At 54.5% G+C, this 17,299-nt stretch overlaps 5 protein-coding genes across 5 annotated transcripts; 3 read left to right on the forward strand and 2 right to left on the reverse strand.

Moving 5' to 3' along the window:
* Nucleotides 1–1,882: 1,882 nt before the first annotated feature.
* On the reverse strand, nt 1,883–2,824 carry DICSQDRAFT_63827 (SNO glutamine amidotransferase; the record flags this gene model as incomplete). Its single annotated transcript, XM_007367197.1, has 3 exons — nt 1,883–2,158; nt 2,224–2,507; nt 2,581–2,824. The coding sequence occupies 3 exons, from the start codon at nt 2,822–2,824 to the stop codon at nt 1,883–1,885; spliced, it is 804 nt and encodes a 267-aa protein (XP_007367259.1).
* Nucleotides 2,825–3,313: 489 nt separating this feature from the next.
* DICSQDRAFT_137901 (uncharacterized protein) lies at nt 3,314–4,450 on the forward strand. Its single transcript, XM_007367198.1, has 2 exons — nt 3,314–3,391; nt 3,800–4,450. Exons 1-2 carry the CDS (start codon nt 3,361–3,363, stop codon nt 4,162–4,164), a joined length of 396 nt encoding a protein of 131 aa, XP_007367260.1. The 5' UTR covers nt 3,314–3,360; the 3' UTR covers nt 4,165–4,450.
* Nucleotides 4,451–4,523: 73 nt separating this feature from the next.
* On the forward strand, nt 4,524–5,711 carry DICSQDRAFT_63771 (RNA-binding domain-containing protein; the record flags this gene model as incomplete). The annotated part of the gene is made up of 4 exons (XM_007367199.1): nt 4,524–4,560; nt 4,620–4,780; nt 4,849–5,100; nt 5,160–5,711. 4 exons carry the CDS (start codon nt 4,524–4,526, stop codon nt 5,709–5,711), a joined length of 1,002 nt encoding a protein of 333 aa, XP_007367261.1.
* A 5,598-nt stretch (nt 5,712–11,309) lies between these two features.
* On the reverse strand, nt 11,310–11,906 carry DICSQDRAFT_88532 (uncharacterized protein; the record flags this gene model as incomplete). Its single annotated transcript, XM_007367200.1, has 3 exons — nt 11,765–11,906; nt 11,487–11,711; nt 11,310–11,432 (listed from the first exon to the last, which is right to left on the reverse strand). Coding segments are annotated over exons 1-3 (468 nt in total), but the record flags the coding sequence as incomplete, so codon positions are not given.
* Nucleotides 11,907–12,149: 243 nt separating this feature from the next.
* Nucleotides 12,150–16,357, forward strand: DICSQDRAFT_108098 (Suf-domain-containing protein). The gene is made up of 12 exons (XM_007367201.1): nt 12,150–12,509; nt 12,571–12,710; nt 12,766–12,898; nt 13,601–13,741; nt 13,825–14,141; nt 14,202–14,291; nt 14,347–14,765; nt 14,826–14,966; nt 15,027–15,179; nt 15,245–15,760; nt 15,822–15,926; nt 15,986–16,357. The coding sequence occupies exons 1-12, from the start codon at nt 12,333–12,335 to the stop codon at nt 16,072–16,074; spliced, it is 2,421 nt and encodes an 806-aa protein (XP_007367263.1). The 5' UTR covers nt 12,150–12,332; the 3' UTR covers nt 16,075–16,357.
* The last annotated feature ends 942 nt before the right edge of the window (nt 16,358–17,299 follow it).

Below are 17,299 nucleotides of genomic sequence, written 5' to 3' on the forward strand. Positions count from 1 at the left end.
ATGCGGTTGGATAAGGTGGTATGGTCGCACAATGCTATACAACCATACGTCGGGTCAGCTAGTATGTTATCGGTTGCGGCTGGTTGCACTTGGGTTGCGCTGGGGTCTGGTCGGGCAGGGATGGTTGTCGTCGATACACGTCATAGGATATGAATGATTACTACTGTATAAACTGGTATGCGGTCGTATGGCTACACGGTACGATACAGCTACAATCAGAAACCGGCGAATGGAGGCGGAGCAGACTGGAAACAGTTGAATGTGGTGGGATACCAACGAGAGCTGCCTCTCATGCCACTAGCATGTGTGTCATGCGGTCGTAGAGCTGCCCGGATGCAAGCCATAGAGACAGATGTGAGGCCGACGCTTCTGACGTTCGACTTCAACGCGGCCAGTTGCGATACTTGGGAAGACCTGAAGGTGACCTCATCAGTAGGGCTCGGCACTGGGGCTCAATAGCGGTGCTCCTCACATACCGTCTACGAGGGAGCAATGCGTCAGAGTTTCTGCGTCGAGACTTTGAGCAACCAGACACAGGGACGCGGTTCGGGCGACTTACCCTGCGATCCGAGGCACTTAGGGTCTTGTAGTGCGCCTCAGAGGCTTCCTGCATACCATCGGCTTCCGTGCACCATCTGCATGCACAAATCCCTCTACAACAGTCAGTGAACCCAGTACCTGATGCGATCAGCGAGTGTCTGGAGTCTGGTAAGTACTTTGCCCCCTTCCTGTTGGGGAGGCCAGTGCGCAGTCATGCCAGGGGTGCCCATTCTTTTGAGGTGTCTTGAGGAAGTACCTATGATTCATGAAAGCGACATCTTGGTTGTGGCTTGCTGTAGTTGCTATGCATGGGATCGAGTGTTGGATATGTAAGTCTGAAAACCCTAGGGGAGACAGCTTGCATGCGAGGGGATAGGGATGGTAGGCGTAGTGGACAAGAAGGCAAGGCGTACCTTGAACGAATCTGAACGTCGGCGCTTAAAGCGCATGACGTCATATTCTTACCCTCCTCACCGAGGAAGGATATTGATGGAGAGAAAAGGGAAAGAATGCAGCAGCAGATGGGCATGGAGTAACACTACTCTTCACTGAGAAGGAGCGATTGAGATTGGGAAAAAGAGGGAAAACGGTGTGTAAAATGCAAATGTGCGATGTTGATATGCATACCAAAGAACTCCTCTTTGCATCCAGCACCTCCTTGCGTCCGACTCATCCTCATCCTCCCCCTCATCCTTAACTCCTTGAGTAACAGAACAGCATGAGCGGGTGAGGGGCAGTGGAGCGGCGAAATAATTGTAGAAGTTTGCGGGCTTGGCAGTAGGAGCAAACAGCCGCACACACAGACACCTGGGATGGCTAACCCAAAGGACATGTGTACTGATGTGGACATACGGTAATTATGTATTGCATAGCTACAGACATGCTACGGACAGGTTAGACACAAGCTAGAGACAGGCTTAAGTCGACGTCACCGGTGTCAGGACATGCGTACTGCCTGTCCGATCCGGTCAGTTAGAGACATGTATTGAGCGCCCAGAATCGTCCGCCCAATATCAACCAAGACCTCCCGATCTCAACCGCTCTGACACGACTTTCGCCGACGTCAACCAGCTGAGCCCATGTAAGTTCTCACTGGGATTCATCAATCGAACCGTAATAGTCATGTAAGTTTGACCTGCGGGTACCTGAGAAGCTTATCCGGCAGCTAACATTGTCTCTGGTAACTGATGACCTCAACCCACACCTCAAAAGGATATTTGGGGGAGGAACGTACGTTATGGCCCAGCACGAAGCAAGACGGAAAACGTAGCGATGTGATATAGGAGAACGTCTATCATCATAGTCATTGTGTCCCGTTAAATCAAGTAGATACCGCGATTAATCAAGCCGGGGAAGACGAGCGCGAGCCGAGCGTTGGCAGAACGCACTCCCGTACGAAGTACTCGTGGAAGCGATCGTCCTTAGTGAGCTCGGGGTGGAAGGTGGTGAGAAGGTGCAGGCCTTGCCGAAGCGCGACGATCGTACGTGGGTCTCGAGGGTCTGTGTCGTCCTCGTCAGGGGGAATGACTGTCTGACTCGCGGGTAGGAGGGAAGCGGATATGCGAGAGATGATCTGGATTGGGGGGTCTGTTGGCGAGGGCTTCAGGTTCACGACGACCTACATGATCACGAGTACGAGCGGTCAGCCTTCTCGCCGCATAGGAAGAAAGATCGAAGACGTACGGGTGCACGGATGAAGATGCCGTGGAAGGGGCGGTTGGACTCGCGGAGACCCTCCACCTCCAGAGGCGCCTCGAACGACTCAACTTGAGACCCAAAGCCATTGCGCTCGACGGTGACAGAAATACCGCCTAATAACTCCTGCCCGCCCTTCTTTGCATTCTCGACCCACTGAGCCAGAAGGATCGCGCCCGCACATGTACCCCAGACAGGCTTCGTCTTGAGGAACTCGCGTATGGGCTCGAGGAGCCCCGCTAGGCGCGCGAGGAGGGCAATGGTCGTCGACTCTGTCCGAAATGGAATCACACGAGCGATATGTTAATCCACTTCGTAACGCAGGTAGAATGGATGTGTGCGCACCTCCACCAGGTATGATGAGCGCATCGCACTTGTCGAGATCCTCTGGCTGGCGAATGAGGACGATGACGACTCGTTTCTTGAGCGAAAGCTTCTGCAGCATCACCTGATGCTCGGCAAAGGCGCCCTGCAGAGCTATGGGTTGGGACGCGGGGTAAGTACAATTTCGCTTCGCGCTCAACGAACGATTCTGCGTACCGAGGATACCGATGGTGACATCTTGGCTAGGGGAGGTGGTCTGCGGCATTCCAGGTTCCAGGGAGGGCTCGCTAGGGCTCGTCCGAGGTGGCGAAGTCTAGGTGCGCGCGGTCAATGACGCCTGTCAGGTGTCTAGGCAGTGGGGGCGCCGCGTGAAGTCTCTGACTATGCGACTTCTGCTGTCCGCGTCGAGTGTAGACTCTGTGTGAGGAGCCGCGAGGTTTATGAAGGTGTACCACAGAGATCCAAGCCATGACCAGGGCAGCCGGGGCAAAATGACTGTGTGCGGCACATGGTAGTGTGAGTCTGGGGCCGAAAATACGAAATGATTTAAAGCCCGATTGCGGGACCTGATCGAGGAAGACACGCCCCGCATATCCTGCGGTAATCCGCATTTCGGGGCCCGCTTGGTTTTTGATATCCCGGCAAAGCTCCGACAGAACGGGACGCTCAGTCATCAGGGGGAGCGCCCTTCGTCCTCTCTTCCTGACCATCATCTCCCGGCTCCAGCTTCGTTTTCCCTCTCTGTCTGTACATCCATCCGCCCGCCTGGTTCGACTCGGCCTGTCTTTAGTCTAGCTCAAGATGTCTGACCTTGACGCTGATCTGTACGGTGGTGAGTACGCTCAACCTGACTCGACCCTTCCCTTCCGGCTGTGGCCCCGTCCAGTATGCAATCCCAAGCTGCCCTCGCCTAAAAGTTGTGGTCGGTCACAGAGGGCCATGTAGAATACAGCACACCTGCGTATATGCGGGTTCGTGTCGATGGCGGCAGTGTTGAGTTGGAATACTCGTCTTTTGCGTTATCATTCGTGCTGTGTGTTGCCCCACGGAGACGCCATTTGGCAATGGGTCACATTATGGTTTGTGGTATTGCCCTGAGCTGTACATGGATAACATGCGCGTGGTTGCCGAGCGTCACGACCTTTGCCCTTGGTATTCCAGACCAGGCTCCTATCGATCTCCATATACTGCCTATGCCTTTTCATCCGACCCTTGCTGGCGTGCTAACCAACGTTCTCAGATCTTTACGCAAATGACGAGAACGAGTTTGCAGTTCCTTTACAAGACCCCAACTCCCATGGCAAGGCAGAAGCCCACGAGCCTCCAAAGGAAGAAAAAAACCCTCCTGTCAAGCAAGAAGTAACGCAATCTCCAAAGCCGGCAATTGCGCCGCCTCGCGAAGATGTCAAGCCACAAGTGTCATCGTCCGACGATTCCGGAACCAGCGCTATTCCCTCTTACACCTCACCTACACAGCAGATACCTACCTATCAAGAACGACAACTGGATTATAGCGAGCCCGCACCGCCAAGGCACGATAGCTACCAGGGTGCCCCCGGAGTCGACCGGCCCGTACGGCCTTCGGAAATGAAAGAGGAGGGGTGAGTGTCTGGTCCGCTATGCGACTAACATTGATAGCTCTCGACTCTCTACTGGCGCTCGCTGTGTGGCTTGTCTGGGTTGGAAGTCGCCTCGGGACCGGTGATAGATACGAGACGATAGCAATGCCCTTGCGGTAGCAACGTCGCCCTCACCTAGCTAGCACTAGCATGCACTAGCACGTCGGCTTTTCTAGGTCTAGGCTAGCACTGTCGCACACAGTAGAGTCGTCCACTTTCTCCTCCTTGTCATGACTGCTTTTTGTTCTAGGTATCGGATGCTAATGACAGCGCTTTCTTTCCATGTACCCCGCGTCCCGCATCTCGTCCCGCGTGCTTGCAAACCGGCGGTTGTATTGTAGCAAAATGTTTATCGGCGGCTTGAACTGGGATACAACAGATGGTACATACATCATGGCGGTTCGTTTTCTCGTGTATAGTAGCGCTGAACAGTTGTTGCAGAGGCGTTGAAAAAGTACTTCTCACAATTTGGCAAAGTCGAGGCGTGCACCATTATGCGCGACGCGGCGGGTCGCTCCCGCTGCTTCGCATTCCTCACGTTCGAGGACCCCGCATCCGTGAACGCCGTCATGGTTCGCGAGCACTTCCTAGACGGCAAGATCGTACGTTGTGTCGTGATAGCCTTGTGTCTCGTATAGTGATCGCTCATCATTGGCTATCCTTCTCATAGATCGACCCTAAGCGCGCGATCCCTCGGCAGGAGCACCAGCGTGCGACTAAGCTCTTCATTGGTGGCCTCCCCGGATCCGTCACGTCCGAATCGATGCGCGAGTACTTCACCCAGTTCGGCAAGGTCGTCGATGCCACCGTCATGCTCGATCGTGAGACGGGACGGAGCAAAGGCTTTGGCTTTGTCTCGTTCGAAAACGTCAATGTCGAGCCTATGCTTGGCTTCGGCAACCTGCAGATTGACGGCAAGCTGGTGAGCTTTGACCGTTCCTGTTCGCATCTTCTGCCCTTGTGCTCACAATTACGCTGCAGATCGACGTCAAACTCGCTCAGCCCCGCTCGCAGCGCGAGGCCTACGCCGAAGGCGGCGGGCAAACCTCGCGCAGCGGATACAGCAACCAGAACTACGCTGGCGGGGGCGGCGGTGCGTACGGCAACCAAAACTACAGCGGACAAGCTGTCGCCAGCGGGGCAGGTGCGGCCGCTGGCGCGCCAGCTGGCAACGCATCATTCGACCCGCAGGCACTCGCACAGCTCTACACACGCATGATCTCGCAGATCGGGGGCATGAACCCGATGATGGGCGGCATGAATCCGGGCATGATGGGCGGGCAGTACGGTGGTGCCATGGGCGGCGGGATGGGCATGCGTGGAGGGGCGATGATGGGCGGTCCTGGAATGGGCATGGGAAGGGGCGGAGGCATGGGCCCTGGGGGCGCAATGGGCTTGCAGAATGGGCCGGGCTCGCTGGGACCTAACGTCCCGAGGGGCCCGAGGAACGCCCCGACGGGACCGGCCGGCGGGGTTGGGCCGCAGCGGGCGGGGCAGAGGGGACAGCACAGCTACCACCCGTACGCGCGGTGAAGTGCCGCTTGAGGTGCAGTTAGCACCTTTAAGTTAGTTTGTAGATCGATCAGTACGCTATGGACTGTTGTCTGAGTAATGTTTGTATGTTATGAGCGAGTTCTCTTGGCAACGATGCGAGAGAGAGAGGATGTTCTACGCTGGAGCGGCATGCATTGTTCGGTGTAAGGCGCCGAGAGTCAGTTTTAACGGATACAATGCAGACGCTAATATACAAGAACGAATAAGGAGTCCCCAGGTCGCGGAATCTTACACATACATGAGTCCTACTGCCGGTTCTCCTGCCAGATGTATCAATGCTGCAGACGGGTTTGCTCCGTGCTAGAGCCTAATCTAATGAGCAACAAGTTACAACAACAAGCAGCTTCAGCCGCGCAGAGGATTTCCGGATTTCATTGAGGTAGCGAGCTCCGAGCCAAGCAAATTTCAGTGTATCGTCTTTTATAGCCATTGAAATCCCTGTTTTCCAACGCATCTGCCTGTCCCCTGCGGACATTGTCGTAGATATCAAGCGCCTCAGGAACATTCGCCACTGCTACAGAAGGGTGTGCGAGGATGGTCGCGAGGTGTGCGCTCACCTAGTGTTATAGCAGGTTTGACGTGTGAGGGCAGTTCTGATAGTATTTCGTCGTTTGATCGGCCGACAACTGATTGCGATCCAATTCAAGGTCGTTTCTGACCCAACCACTTGATATCAGTTATTCTAATGTCCAGGAAGTTCTACGTAGCAGAAAGCATAATTCGATCATGCCATACGCAAAGTGACAAGAAAAATAATAACGATGCTACAGCTTGAGGGTAATAAGCGTAGCAGGCATCTGGTTGGGAAGCATACCCCGGTCGTGCTTTTTGATAGCAGCCGTAAGAGCAACACACGCCTGTTGATTCGATCTCATCAAGTCCTCGGTCCTATGGATCATATTCCTTCCGATTGTGGCGTACCCGACTTCGAGATCGACAAGCCTATTGAAATGGGTGATGCTACGCGGCAGGAACTCAGCGCAGTGGACTCGAAAGGTCAAGTGAAGCTACCTTTGGATGCGAAGCGCCTGTAGGTCGGCAGCGGCATAACGCAAGAGTTCGTCGCGACCGACACGAGCTTCATGTCTGACACCTTCGAACTTGTTCGCGATACTTCTAACGGTGACCTGTAAAGATATCCTGAGCCGCGCAGCCGGAACACGCCCGTAGACATACGTGCCTGGTGAAGCTTGTTCAAGACGCTCACGATGGCTTCTAAGCCGGGATCGCCGACACCGGTGTTGATGTCCACGAGTGTCTCGTCACCTTCGTTGAAGTCCTTGGTGAGGACACGCGCCCCGCGTGCCCCACGTGTGGCGGATGTAAGAGTCTCCTGTTGTTTCTTGACGTAGTCGTGTTCACGGCGAGCAGACCCCGACGGGAGCTGAGTCGGAGACGTAAACCTAACTGCACGAGAACGCTGGGCGGGTTGAGGGAGGTGCTGGAAAGGGTTAGGAACGAGTCTTTCTCCCTTCCCAGCGCAGAAGAGAGCGTTCCCAGTTGTCACAACACGCGAGACACCGATACCCTCGTGAGGTCTATGGACGGGAGCAGCCTCCGACTTGACTATCTTGGCCGCAGTCTTAGGAGGGGAGTCGAACGTTAAGTCGATGACCTCCTGCTCCTGCTTGACCTGTATAGTGGGGGATGCAGCAACGGTTGTCGTTGACTCCAAAGCCAGTGAATGTCAATAACATAAGGGAAATCAGACATTGCGACATACCCCCATCACGCCGTCTATCTTCTCGGCTATCGTGTTTACGTTGGATTGAGGAGCGGCTGAGACGATCGTGTTGCACTTCTCCACGGGCGGCCAGGGTGGAAGACCGTGCATTGGCGTCTTGTCCAGAATACTTACGAGTGCATGCTTGGTAGCATTGTGTTCACTAGCGAGCAACGCGTCGACATGAGAATACGGGATACGCTGTGCGACTGTGTCCCACGGCATTTCGGCCACCTTCGGTTTAGTGGAGCGGAGCTTGGTTGCCTATGGCCTGATAAGAACCTAGCAATTCGAGCAAAACTGTTTGTTATCACCTGTGCAGAAGAAGAGTGGATGATCTGCCCTGAGACCTCCGCCGTGGACAAATCGGAGAACACCATCTCCGGCTGCGACGGCTGAATGTCGTCGAGGAACTAGTGTCATGTCAGATTGATCTGAGTAACACATCGGATCCAACTCACAGGTAGGTTCGAGGGGTCAGAAGCGAGAAGATCTTCGGCGACAGGAGCTGCGGGCACGTCGGTATAGTCTTGATTCATCCGTGTCTTTGTGATCTCCATTACTCCTTCGCTGCCTTGATGAGTGTGCAAGTCAGCAGCGCGGGCACATAGAGGATCCGTGACTGGTACTAGATCGGAAGAATGAGCTGCGGCAGACGCAGATTCTGCGTCCTCCTTGGGGGCTTTGAGCGGGGGCCTCTCTACTTCCTGTACCTTCATCGCGCCTTTTGCTGCTCTACGAGGCCAAGGAAGTACGCGGGGAATAACCCCCGTCTCAGCCTCCTCCTTGCCCGCATTGGGTTTCAAGTTCTGATCTACGACGGCCACGTCGTCCGACTTGTGCATACTTGCCGGCGCTCCACCCGCCTTCGCACTAGGTTGTACCTTCTTAGCCTTCGCTCGTTTGTCGGCGCCCTCAGGTCGTGCGGCGTTCCTTGCTCTCGTAGTCATATGCGTCTTCATCTCTTGACCGTCCTTCACTGAGTCACTGAGGTCGTTCATCTTCTCGACGTTGTTCGTTTCAGGGGTTTTGACATCAACCTTGGTCTCTAACTCCTCCAGTCGTGCATGTTTCACAATTGCGGCCACATTCTTCGCCATCGTGGCCTTCTTCGCAGATACCTTTCTAACGCTAAGTGCGGGAGAGCACGACGTCCCAGCAGCGGCAGGAGGAACAGAATGCTGAGGTGGGCCAGCTGGTAGCTCATCATAGTCGATATCGACAGCAGTCCCTTTCATCACACTCCCAGTCGGAACTGTAGGACCAGATGTAGAACCAAGCTTGTCGACGGCATCCTGAGATGGTGATGAGGTCCGTGCCCTCCGAGCGTGGTACCTCTTCCGCGCTTGCATGGGTCGCCGTAGCGCAGGCGAATCGTCAGAGCGCTTTTTTGTAGACGTCTCGGACATGTCTCGATGAGTTGGTTTAGACACAAGCGCAGTAGATTTGACAGGACCAAAACCAGACCCAGATCCAGAGCGAGTACGAGCACGCTTCGCTGGCCGAGCAGTACTTGCAGTCTCTTTGTCGCGAGGCACGAGAGGAGCATCATCGTCGGAACTTTCCGGGATAGCCTTCCTCTTGACAGCCTTGACCGGAGCAGAGACCACCACGAGCTGTTGTTTCTTGCGGAGACCCGCCTTGACGGACTTCTTGGCGCCGGGAGTGGGAGAGCTGCTAGCAGGAACTACGGCTACGATCAGTGAGATGAGAGGTATGATGTGCATTCTTGACATACTGAGATCATCGAGGACGTCAGTCGCTTTCGCAACTACAGACATCGCAGATCGTGTAGACCTAGAAGCAGCAGCAACAGTGCAAGGGGAGTCCAGCAAGACATCTTCGGAAGCAGGAATGCGGGACATGGGTAGCTTTGTGACGAGAGCGCTCTTGAGCGCAGACTTGGGCACGACAGGCGGAGATGAGAGGGGAGCGTTAAAATCAGGAGGAGGGATGTCGACGTCAGAGAAGCGCAGAACCTTGCCAGTGCCAGCCACACATTCAGAACCCGTCGATGAGACGAGAACTCGGCCTATCTTCTCCGATACTGGACTCGACACGTTCGACGTGATCACATCAGGCTCGGCTGGAGCAGAAGGGTTCTCAGCGGGTATGGTATCGGTCGTAAGGACACGTCTGAGAGTCTTCCTTGCGTTCCATGCTTGTTTGAGAGGTAGAGCCGGGGGTGCTTCGTCGTCGGAGCCCAAGACTAACTTACTGACTCCTCCACGCGCGAGACGGGCAGGGACCGTAACAGACGCCGGTTCGAACGATATGCGTCCCGGAAGGCTTGTCATCATATTCGTTCGCTTGAGAATTCGCGACTTCGGCAGAGGACTGTCCTCGTCGGTGAATTCTGAAAGGTCGTCATCGCTGGTTCCAAACGCCGCTTCGAGCACCTTCCGACTATCTGGGGAGACCAAGGCTTGCGGACTGTTGCCAGATGGCCGTTTTGTAAGAGAGCTGGAATGGTCCCCTTCGGCGCTCTTTTCGCCCGCTTCGTCAGCATGAACTGGAGGATGGGCTGGCTTACGTAGCAAGGTATTCTCAATGGTCGGGTTGATAGCAAAGTCGTCCGAGTCGCCTGCGGAGACGATATCGTCGCTTGGTTCGTCCGTTCTGTAGACTGGGTTTCGACGTGTCAACATCAACGCGTGTGCCATGCGGAGAAGTAGTTACGCTGTGAGAGATTCTTGACGCGCTACGTGACAATCAGGATAACTACAGTCAACAAATGGCTGGCACATTCCACACACCTCGTCCTGGGTTGGCTCCTTGACAAATCGTCCAGTGCTATCGAGTTCGAGTCTCGCAGGCTCCGTCGCAAGAGACAGTTTATGAGTCATCAGCGACTCGGTGGACACCAAGGGAGCCTACGTAGAAGCACGGCTCTGTTGATATGTGGGTAGAACATCAGACGGAAAGTGCAAGCATACCAGACCCCTGCTCTTCAATGCTTGTAGAAATCGACTCTCGTCGTCGACCATCAGGGAGAATGCGGTTGCTGAATCCTTCTTGATCTTCATCAAATCCTTGCCCAGTCTGGGAGGTGAGGTGAGAGATAGGATAATGTGCAGGCGACCCATAGAGCTCCGGGTGAGGCGAATCGTCAAGATTGTCGTGTATAAGATTTCCAAAGATTCGTACTGGTCCTCACGCTAGTTCGGATCCAGCATAAGCACGTCCAGTTCTAGTAATGTGATTTGACGACATACCTCAAGGACGACATTGACGAGAAACGTTTTTACATCCGCATATAGGCGATCACTAGGGTATATTTTACCTCCCACTACGACTTCATGCACGCCAAATGGCTGAGGACTGTATGAATAGTGGATCAGACCTCGTTTAGACGTCGTCGAATGCGAGCACGTACTAATATATGCTGCTTCGCGCCAACGCGTCGACAATCTGAAGCGATGTTTCATCCCAGTCGCTTGACGAAACTCGCTCCAGGAGATCCGTGATCTCCTTCGCGACCACAGCGGATTCGGGTGGAGCCGTCTGCAAGAAAACAGAGTGTATGAAAGCCGTGCGTCGTGTTCGACCAGAAGCGGAGCCACGAGTGGAGGGAAGTGCTCGAGCGAATAAGTTGAGAAGGCTCTCTAGAGCGAGATAGTCTGGATACGATGCCATCAGCCGTCAGTGAGCGTGTATGGTGCAGCATTTCGCTGACCTCTCGTCCTCCATATGCAGGAACCGAGTCGTTCCCCGCCGAGCACCTTGGCTTCACGCAATGTACGCTGATTCTCTTGGTGCGAGGCAGCCGAGTCGATGAGGATATTGTATGCCTAATATATAGCCGCATATAGTCGGTTATCCTGAGATATTTGTCGAACGGGGAGACGTACCGTACACCGTAGATCGACACTTGTCTTGGGTGCTGAGAGGGAGAAGCATAGATCGCCGAGGACAGGTATGAGCGCGTCGCCCAAGGCATCTTTCGCCTCAGTCGTCGCGTTATTGTCGAGATAGTCCTACAGACAGCGTCATTCAATGCCAGAAATTCTAGCGAAGTGAGAACAACTAACCAAGACACCAGAAAGCAACGCGTGCAAAATCGATTCCCAGAGAACTCGCTGTTCATCTTGCCCATTTCCCATGGCAGCAAGTACTCGGTCATGATAAAGCGTTTCGAAGATTGCGGATACCAAACGTAGCATGGGCACAGTTACTCCAGCATATAGATTGGCAAGCGATGTGCGCAAGAAGCTGGATAATTTTTCGGCAACTTGCTCGGATATCAGCGACAGTTTCTGTGGAACGGAAAATGCAGTTTGCTTCCATCACATCATAAAGGAGTATGTACCAGCAACACGAGGTGTGTCGAGACTTGCTCCGCCGCTTCGACGAGATGTCTCCTGTCCTTGGCTCTGCTTTTCGAAGCCGCTACGGCGAGGGCCTTGGTTAAAACCACCACATCGTCCATCGTGAGCGTCGTTGCGGGAAACGACGAGCCGGCGACCTATAAGCCAGACGCAGACAATGGAAGGGGGTCAAGTCGCGAAGTCGACGCGAGCCTCCGGAGTCCATGTCCGGTTTCGGCAGGAACGGAGCGCCCATACAAACAGCGGCAAATACTGAACAGATGTGCAGAGTGCGAGTGTTTGGATTGTATTCGTCTCTTGCTTTTGTCCTTCTACCACGTCTTGAACATGTCTGAGCCCCCTCCATCAGAACCCATGGCCGAGACAGTTTCCGATAATGGCGACAAATCTGTTGAAGAGAAGTCACAACTGTCCGCAGGCATCCTCAACGCCTTGCGCCAGCTTCAAGAGTCTTCTTCAGTGCCAGTTGCTTCCACCTCCACGTCGACCCCTACTCCGACAGCAACCCAACCCAATACTCAAGAGCCGCCACGACTACCAAGTGTCTCCATGGCAGAGCCAACGCCTCCACCACAGTCTGAGTGGGACCAGCTGCGTGCGCAACTGCGTGAAAAACCCGTCGATGCTGACGGTTGGCTGAGACTCGTTGACCTCGCGGAGGAGTCGGGCGACATTGAGAAGATCAAGGCAACGTACGAAGGCATGCTGGAAACATACCCAAATACTGTCAGAATCATCTGAGTGGTTATCCCTTGCGCGACCGTCCTTGTCTAACATGCATGCGCAGCCGTCCGTCCAAGTCGCCTACCTCCGACATTTCTTAGACGATCCGTCACAATTTGGCTACGCTGAGGAGCTTTTCAAGAAGTTCTTGAAGAGAGCATCGCCTTCGGTAGATCTTCTCAAGGTTTACCTCACGTACATCAGGTACGAAGCTCTGCGCGTATTGACATATCTTCAACCACGCTAATGCCACGCACAGGCGGATAACTACTGGCCCCAACGCACGTGAGGTCATCCGGAAGTGCTACGACTTTGCACTCGGTCATACGGGCCAAGACAAAGATAGCTATGAGATCTGGCAGGACTACATCAACTTCCTCAAGGCCAGCGAGGTATGTGCCGTATATGACGTGTTCCTCTTATCTGTCCCTGGACGTGTCTCGTGTGGCCTTATGCGGGTAATGAACCAACCCATTGTGCGATCACAAGCGTGCTTTCATCTTTTCTTTTGTTACTGCTCGCCTTCGGAGATGGAGCCCATGGCCGTCTCACAAGGTCACCGCTCGATTCATCGCACAGGGAACCGGTGCTCTTGCCTTTCGATCGCTGTGATTGTGCCCATCGTGAAGCCCACGCAATGTGTGACTTACCGTGTCTCATCTGCTGCAAAAGCGTTGTGAATGCAAGCTGTCACGTTACCCCGCGTCTCTACGCGAATGGCCTCTGAGGCAGCAGTCGTGACGGCCTGGAGTTGTGCAAGAGGCGCGCAGCTTCGTGTAACGGGAAGCCCTGCGCTTAACAACTCCGAGCCGCCACGTCATGTGCACGACCAACGCATGCTATCATACGCCCTTACTTGGGTTCGCTTCGGTTCCTTCCTCTGATCTGTCGGCTCCTTTCGTTTCTTCCTCCTGCATCCCGTGGACTCGGTTTTGTCGCTACAACCGTTGTACCATCGTGTAGTGTCTATGCATTGCATCCCCCATCCCAACCCGTTCGGACCTTCCACCGTGTATTCTGCGATCAGCGAGACCCGTTCTAGGGACATTGTGTGCGCGTGACGTGTGGTTATGACTGACGAGACATGATGTTAGACGAATACCACCTGGGAAGATCAGCAAAAAATGGACGCTGTCCGAAAAGCTTACCAGCAGGCAGTTCAGATTCCGATGGAGAACGTCAAGAGGCTGTGGGAAGACTACCAAGACTTCGAGAACAATCTCAACAAGATCACCGTGAGTCCAGCCGATTCAGCTCCTGTTGCGCCTCCCTCATTCCGCACGCGTTGTTCACCCCACCGTCACATCTGTCATCACAGGCCAAAAAGTTCATCTCAGACCTGCAAGAAAGCCACATGCAAGCTCGCACGGTCCTCAACCAGCTGCAAGAGCACCTCACCGTCCTGTACCCGCCCACTCCCCCTAGTAAGGACAAGCGTCCGTCGATCTGGCTGCCCCGGCCTCCGACGTACAACCAGGGCGACAAAGCTCTTGTCGCGCGCTGGCGCCTGTACTTGAAGTGGGAGGAGAGTAATCCTCTAGAGATCGAGGAGAGCAATCGGAACACGCTTGTCCAGCGGGTGCAAAGTGTCTACAAGAAGGCAACCGTGCGCATGCGGTTCTACTCTGAGATCTGGTTAGTTTCTTCAGTCATGTCAAAATAAACGAGAATAGCTGAACGCACCTGGTACACCAGGTACATGGCATATGTGTGGACGAACAGCGTCGGTAAGACAGACGAAGCGCTGACACTTCTTAAGGCCGGTATCGAAGCGAACTCGGCAAGGTGAGATGCCTTCACATACCCCAGCCTGCTCGTACCCAGCTCATGCGCCCCGCAGCTTCGTCTTGAACTTCGCATACGCGGAAGCACTAGAGCTGCAAGGTAAATTTGCAGAAGTGCATGCGACGTTCGAAAAGTTCCTCGAGACGCTCCGCAAAGACCTTGAGCAGCTCGAGAGCCGCGTGAACGCCTCCACCAACTCGCCCAACGGCTCCCAGCAACGGCAAAGTCAGACCCCGACCGGGAACAATGGCGCAGACGCACTGGCATCTCAGCAGTCGTCGTTCAGCACGCAGTCGTCGGACGAGAAACCTCCAAAGAATAAGGACTTGTCTGATAAGCGCACGGATTATGGCATCGCGTGGATTGTATACATTCGATTCGCAAGGCGCGCTGAGGGCCTTAGGTCTGCTCGGAATGTCTTTGGTAAGGCGCGAAGAGATCGCTGGACGCCGTGGGAGGTCCATGAAGCTGAAGGTACCCCGTCTCTCCTCTATGCTTAACGGCCCCAGTCGGCTTACTTCAGTGTTGCTATAGCGCTCATGGAATATCACTGCGGCAACAAAGATATACCTCTAGCGAGCAGAATCTTTGAGAAGGCCATGGAGTTGTACGGTGACGAGGTAGAATTCGTGCTGCGCTACCTCGGCTTCCTCATCTCCGTTAACGACGAGAATAGTGCGTCTGCCTTCACGATATTCCAGGTTTTCATCCGCTGATCGGGCCCTTCGCCTACAGATGCAAGAGCCTTGTTTGAACGTGTAATCGGGACGTTCTCTGCGGACAAGGCGCGGCCATTGTGGGAGCGCTGGGCCAGGTATGAGTATCAATATGGTGATTTAGCGGCTGCACAAAAGCTCGAGAAGCGTATGGCCGAGGTTTACCCGAACGGTATGTCACTGTATGCGCTGTCTTCAAGCTGGCCAGTCACTGACCGAATTATGTTGCACTGTCAGACCCACCCATTAAGCGCTTCGCGGAGCGCCACAAGTACGGAAACGTTGACTCGATCGCCACTCGCGACCTTGGCTTCGTCCTAAGCCGCGGAAGCAGCGGTGGCACACGCACCAACGGTAGCAGCAGCGGCCTCCTTGGTCGTACTGACACCCTCCAGTCTATCGTGTCGGAGACTGCTGCCAAGTCCGCGTCGACACCTACTCCACACGGTTCGTCGACGTCTTCGACGAAGCGCGCATCGTCTCCTGACCACCGCCGCCGCGACGAGAGTCGCGACTACCCGTCGAAGCGTGCTCGGGCGGGGAGTCCGGGTCCTGTACGAGGACGCGACCGGGATAGGTGGGACGGTCCGCCGCATAGGCGCCACGGCTCGCCGATGTGGGATCGTGAGCGGGAGAGAGATGTGCCGCCACCGAGACGGTTTAAAGAGGAGAGGGAGGAAGACAAGGGAGTGCAGCTGCCAAGCGTGCTGAGTTGGTTCATTGGCACTCTGCCGACTCCGAACAGTTTCGATGGTCTGGGTTTTCTCTTCAGGGCTGCGCTGTCTGTTCCCTGATCGTATCCACTAATTTGCAGGTCCTGTCTTCCGCACCGACGATCTCATGCAAGTGTTCAGGAACGCAGTGATTCCGGCAAGCTCGACCGTGAAGCCCCGTTCTCCTGTGCCTGCGCCCCGCGGCGGTACGTCATAGATTTGTGTCTGCGTGCGTTTCATGGCTTGTGCTGACCGTAGCATTTAGGTGGTAGTGGCGGCAGCGGCGGGAGACCACCACCGGATTACGGACCTTACCAAGGACCGGGTAGCAGTGGACGTCGCGGACGATGGTAACTTCCTCGTACTTAGTGTAGACCCCGTCGCCGTTAATGCTACGCTTGTCATGCTCCCAAACTCATTGTCTGCTTGGTATCATTTTGTCGATAATACTTTCGTTTGGCTCAGCATCCGGCCGGTTCCTGAACGTCGGACATTCAAAGTTGCTGTAGGGTGCTTCATTGCTCCACTCGGCCTCGGTCGGCATTCTACGCGATGTTGTAATCTCAGGTTTACGAGCAAAGAAGCCTATCATGAATAGCACGTGCACATATATGTATCGTGGTATCACCGTATCCACTATTCCTCTCAAATCAAACCAAGCATATTACCTCCGTTGCGTCTTCTAGCGGGATATCAGGGACCCGACTCCGGGAGGATGCAGACTCGCACATGTGTGCAAAAAGGGCCGCTGAATTATTGAGGACGCAGGACGCACTCAGCGCTCATTTGATGGATGTGATGGGCTAGCCGAACCTGCCGCATACGGCAAGATACCAACCTCATCTCTCGTGCCCGTTGTTCTCCAAGGGGTCTGTCGTGTCCCAAACTTCAAAGAAAAATATGAATCGCGAGTGTGTTCAAGAAGAAAGCTTTCCGCGTCGATTGACACTACCTGTGAGGCACTTTGTGAGGGGGGAGGAGAGTCATCGTCGCTCGAGGGGTTTCGAAGGCGAGCTTGTCGGCTAGTCTCGCTCAGCCCATCACCTCCATCAATGGCTTCTGAACGCGTCCTGCGTCCTGCGTCCTCAAGACTTGAGCGGCCCTACTAACGATACAAATGAGAGCCTCCTGATGACCTCCAGGAGCATGTCTATCTCAATACCGCCACACAAACGGTATGCCTAGTGACTGATATGTAATGATTGTTGTTGCAGAGTTACCTGAGGGGGCGGAAAGCTTCAGTTCCGGGCAAAATATCGAGACTGTTGAGTCCGGCGAGTCTGCCGGAGTCTGGCGGACTCCGGGGATCACATGACGTTCTCGGGAAGCACCCTTGGCGCCCAGACACCTAGACCTGTGCCATCACTCCATCTCGGTAATTTACGTCTCGCCCCCCGCCTATTGGCTGTCCATACATATTATATCATATCGCATAGCGTAGAAGTCTATTCTTATGATATCTTCGATTTCCATGCATGGTTACCTGAAGGTCGCTCCCGCAAGTCTGGGGTATTGAGGTTTTCGCGACGCAGCTGATTCATTGACACCACCTTGCATGAGGACAAAATCGTAGTGAGAA

The sequence above is a fragment of the Dichomitus squalens genome (assembly GCF_000275845.1).
Source record: "Dichomitus squalens LYAD-421 SS1 unplaced genomic scaffold DICSQscaffold_23, whole genome shotgun sequence".
NCBI classification, from domain to species: domain Eukaryota; kingdom Fungi; phylum Basidiomycota; class Agaricomycetes; order Polyporales; family Polyporaceae; genus Dichomitus; species Dichomitus squalens.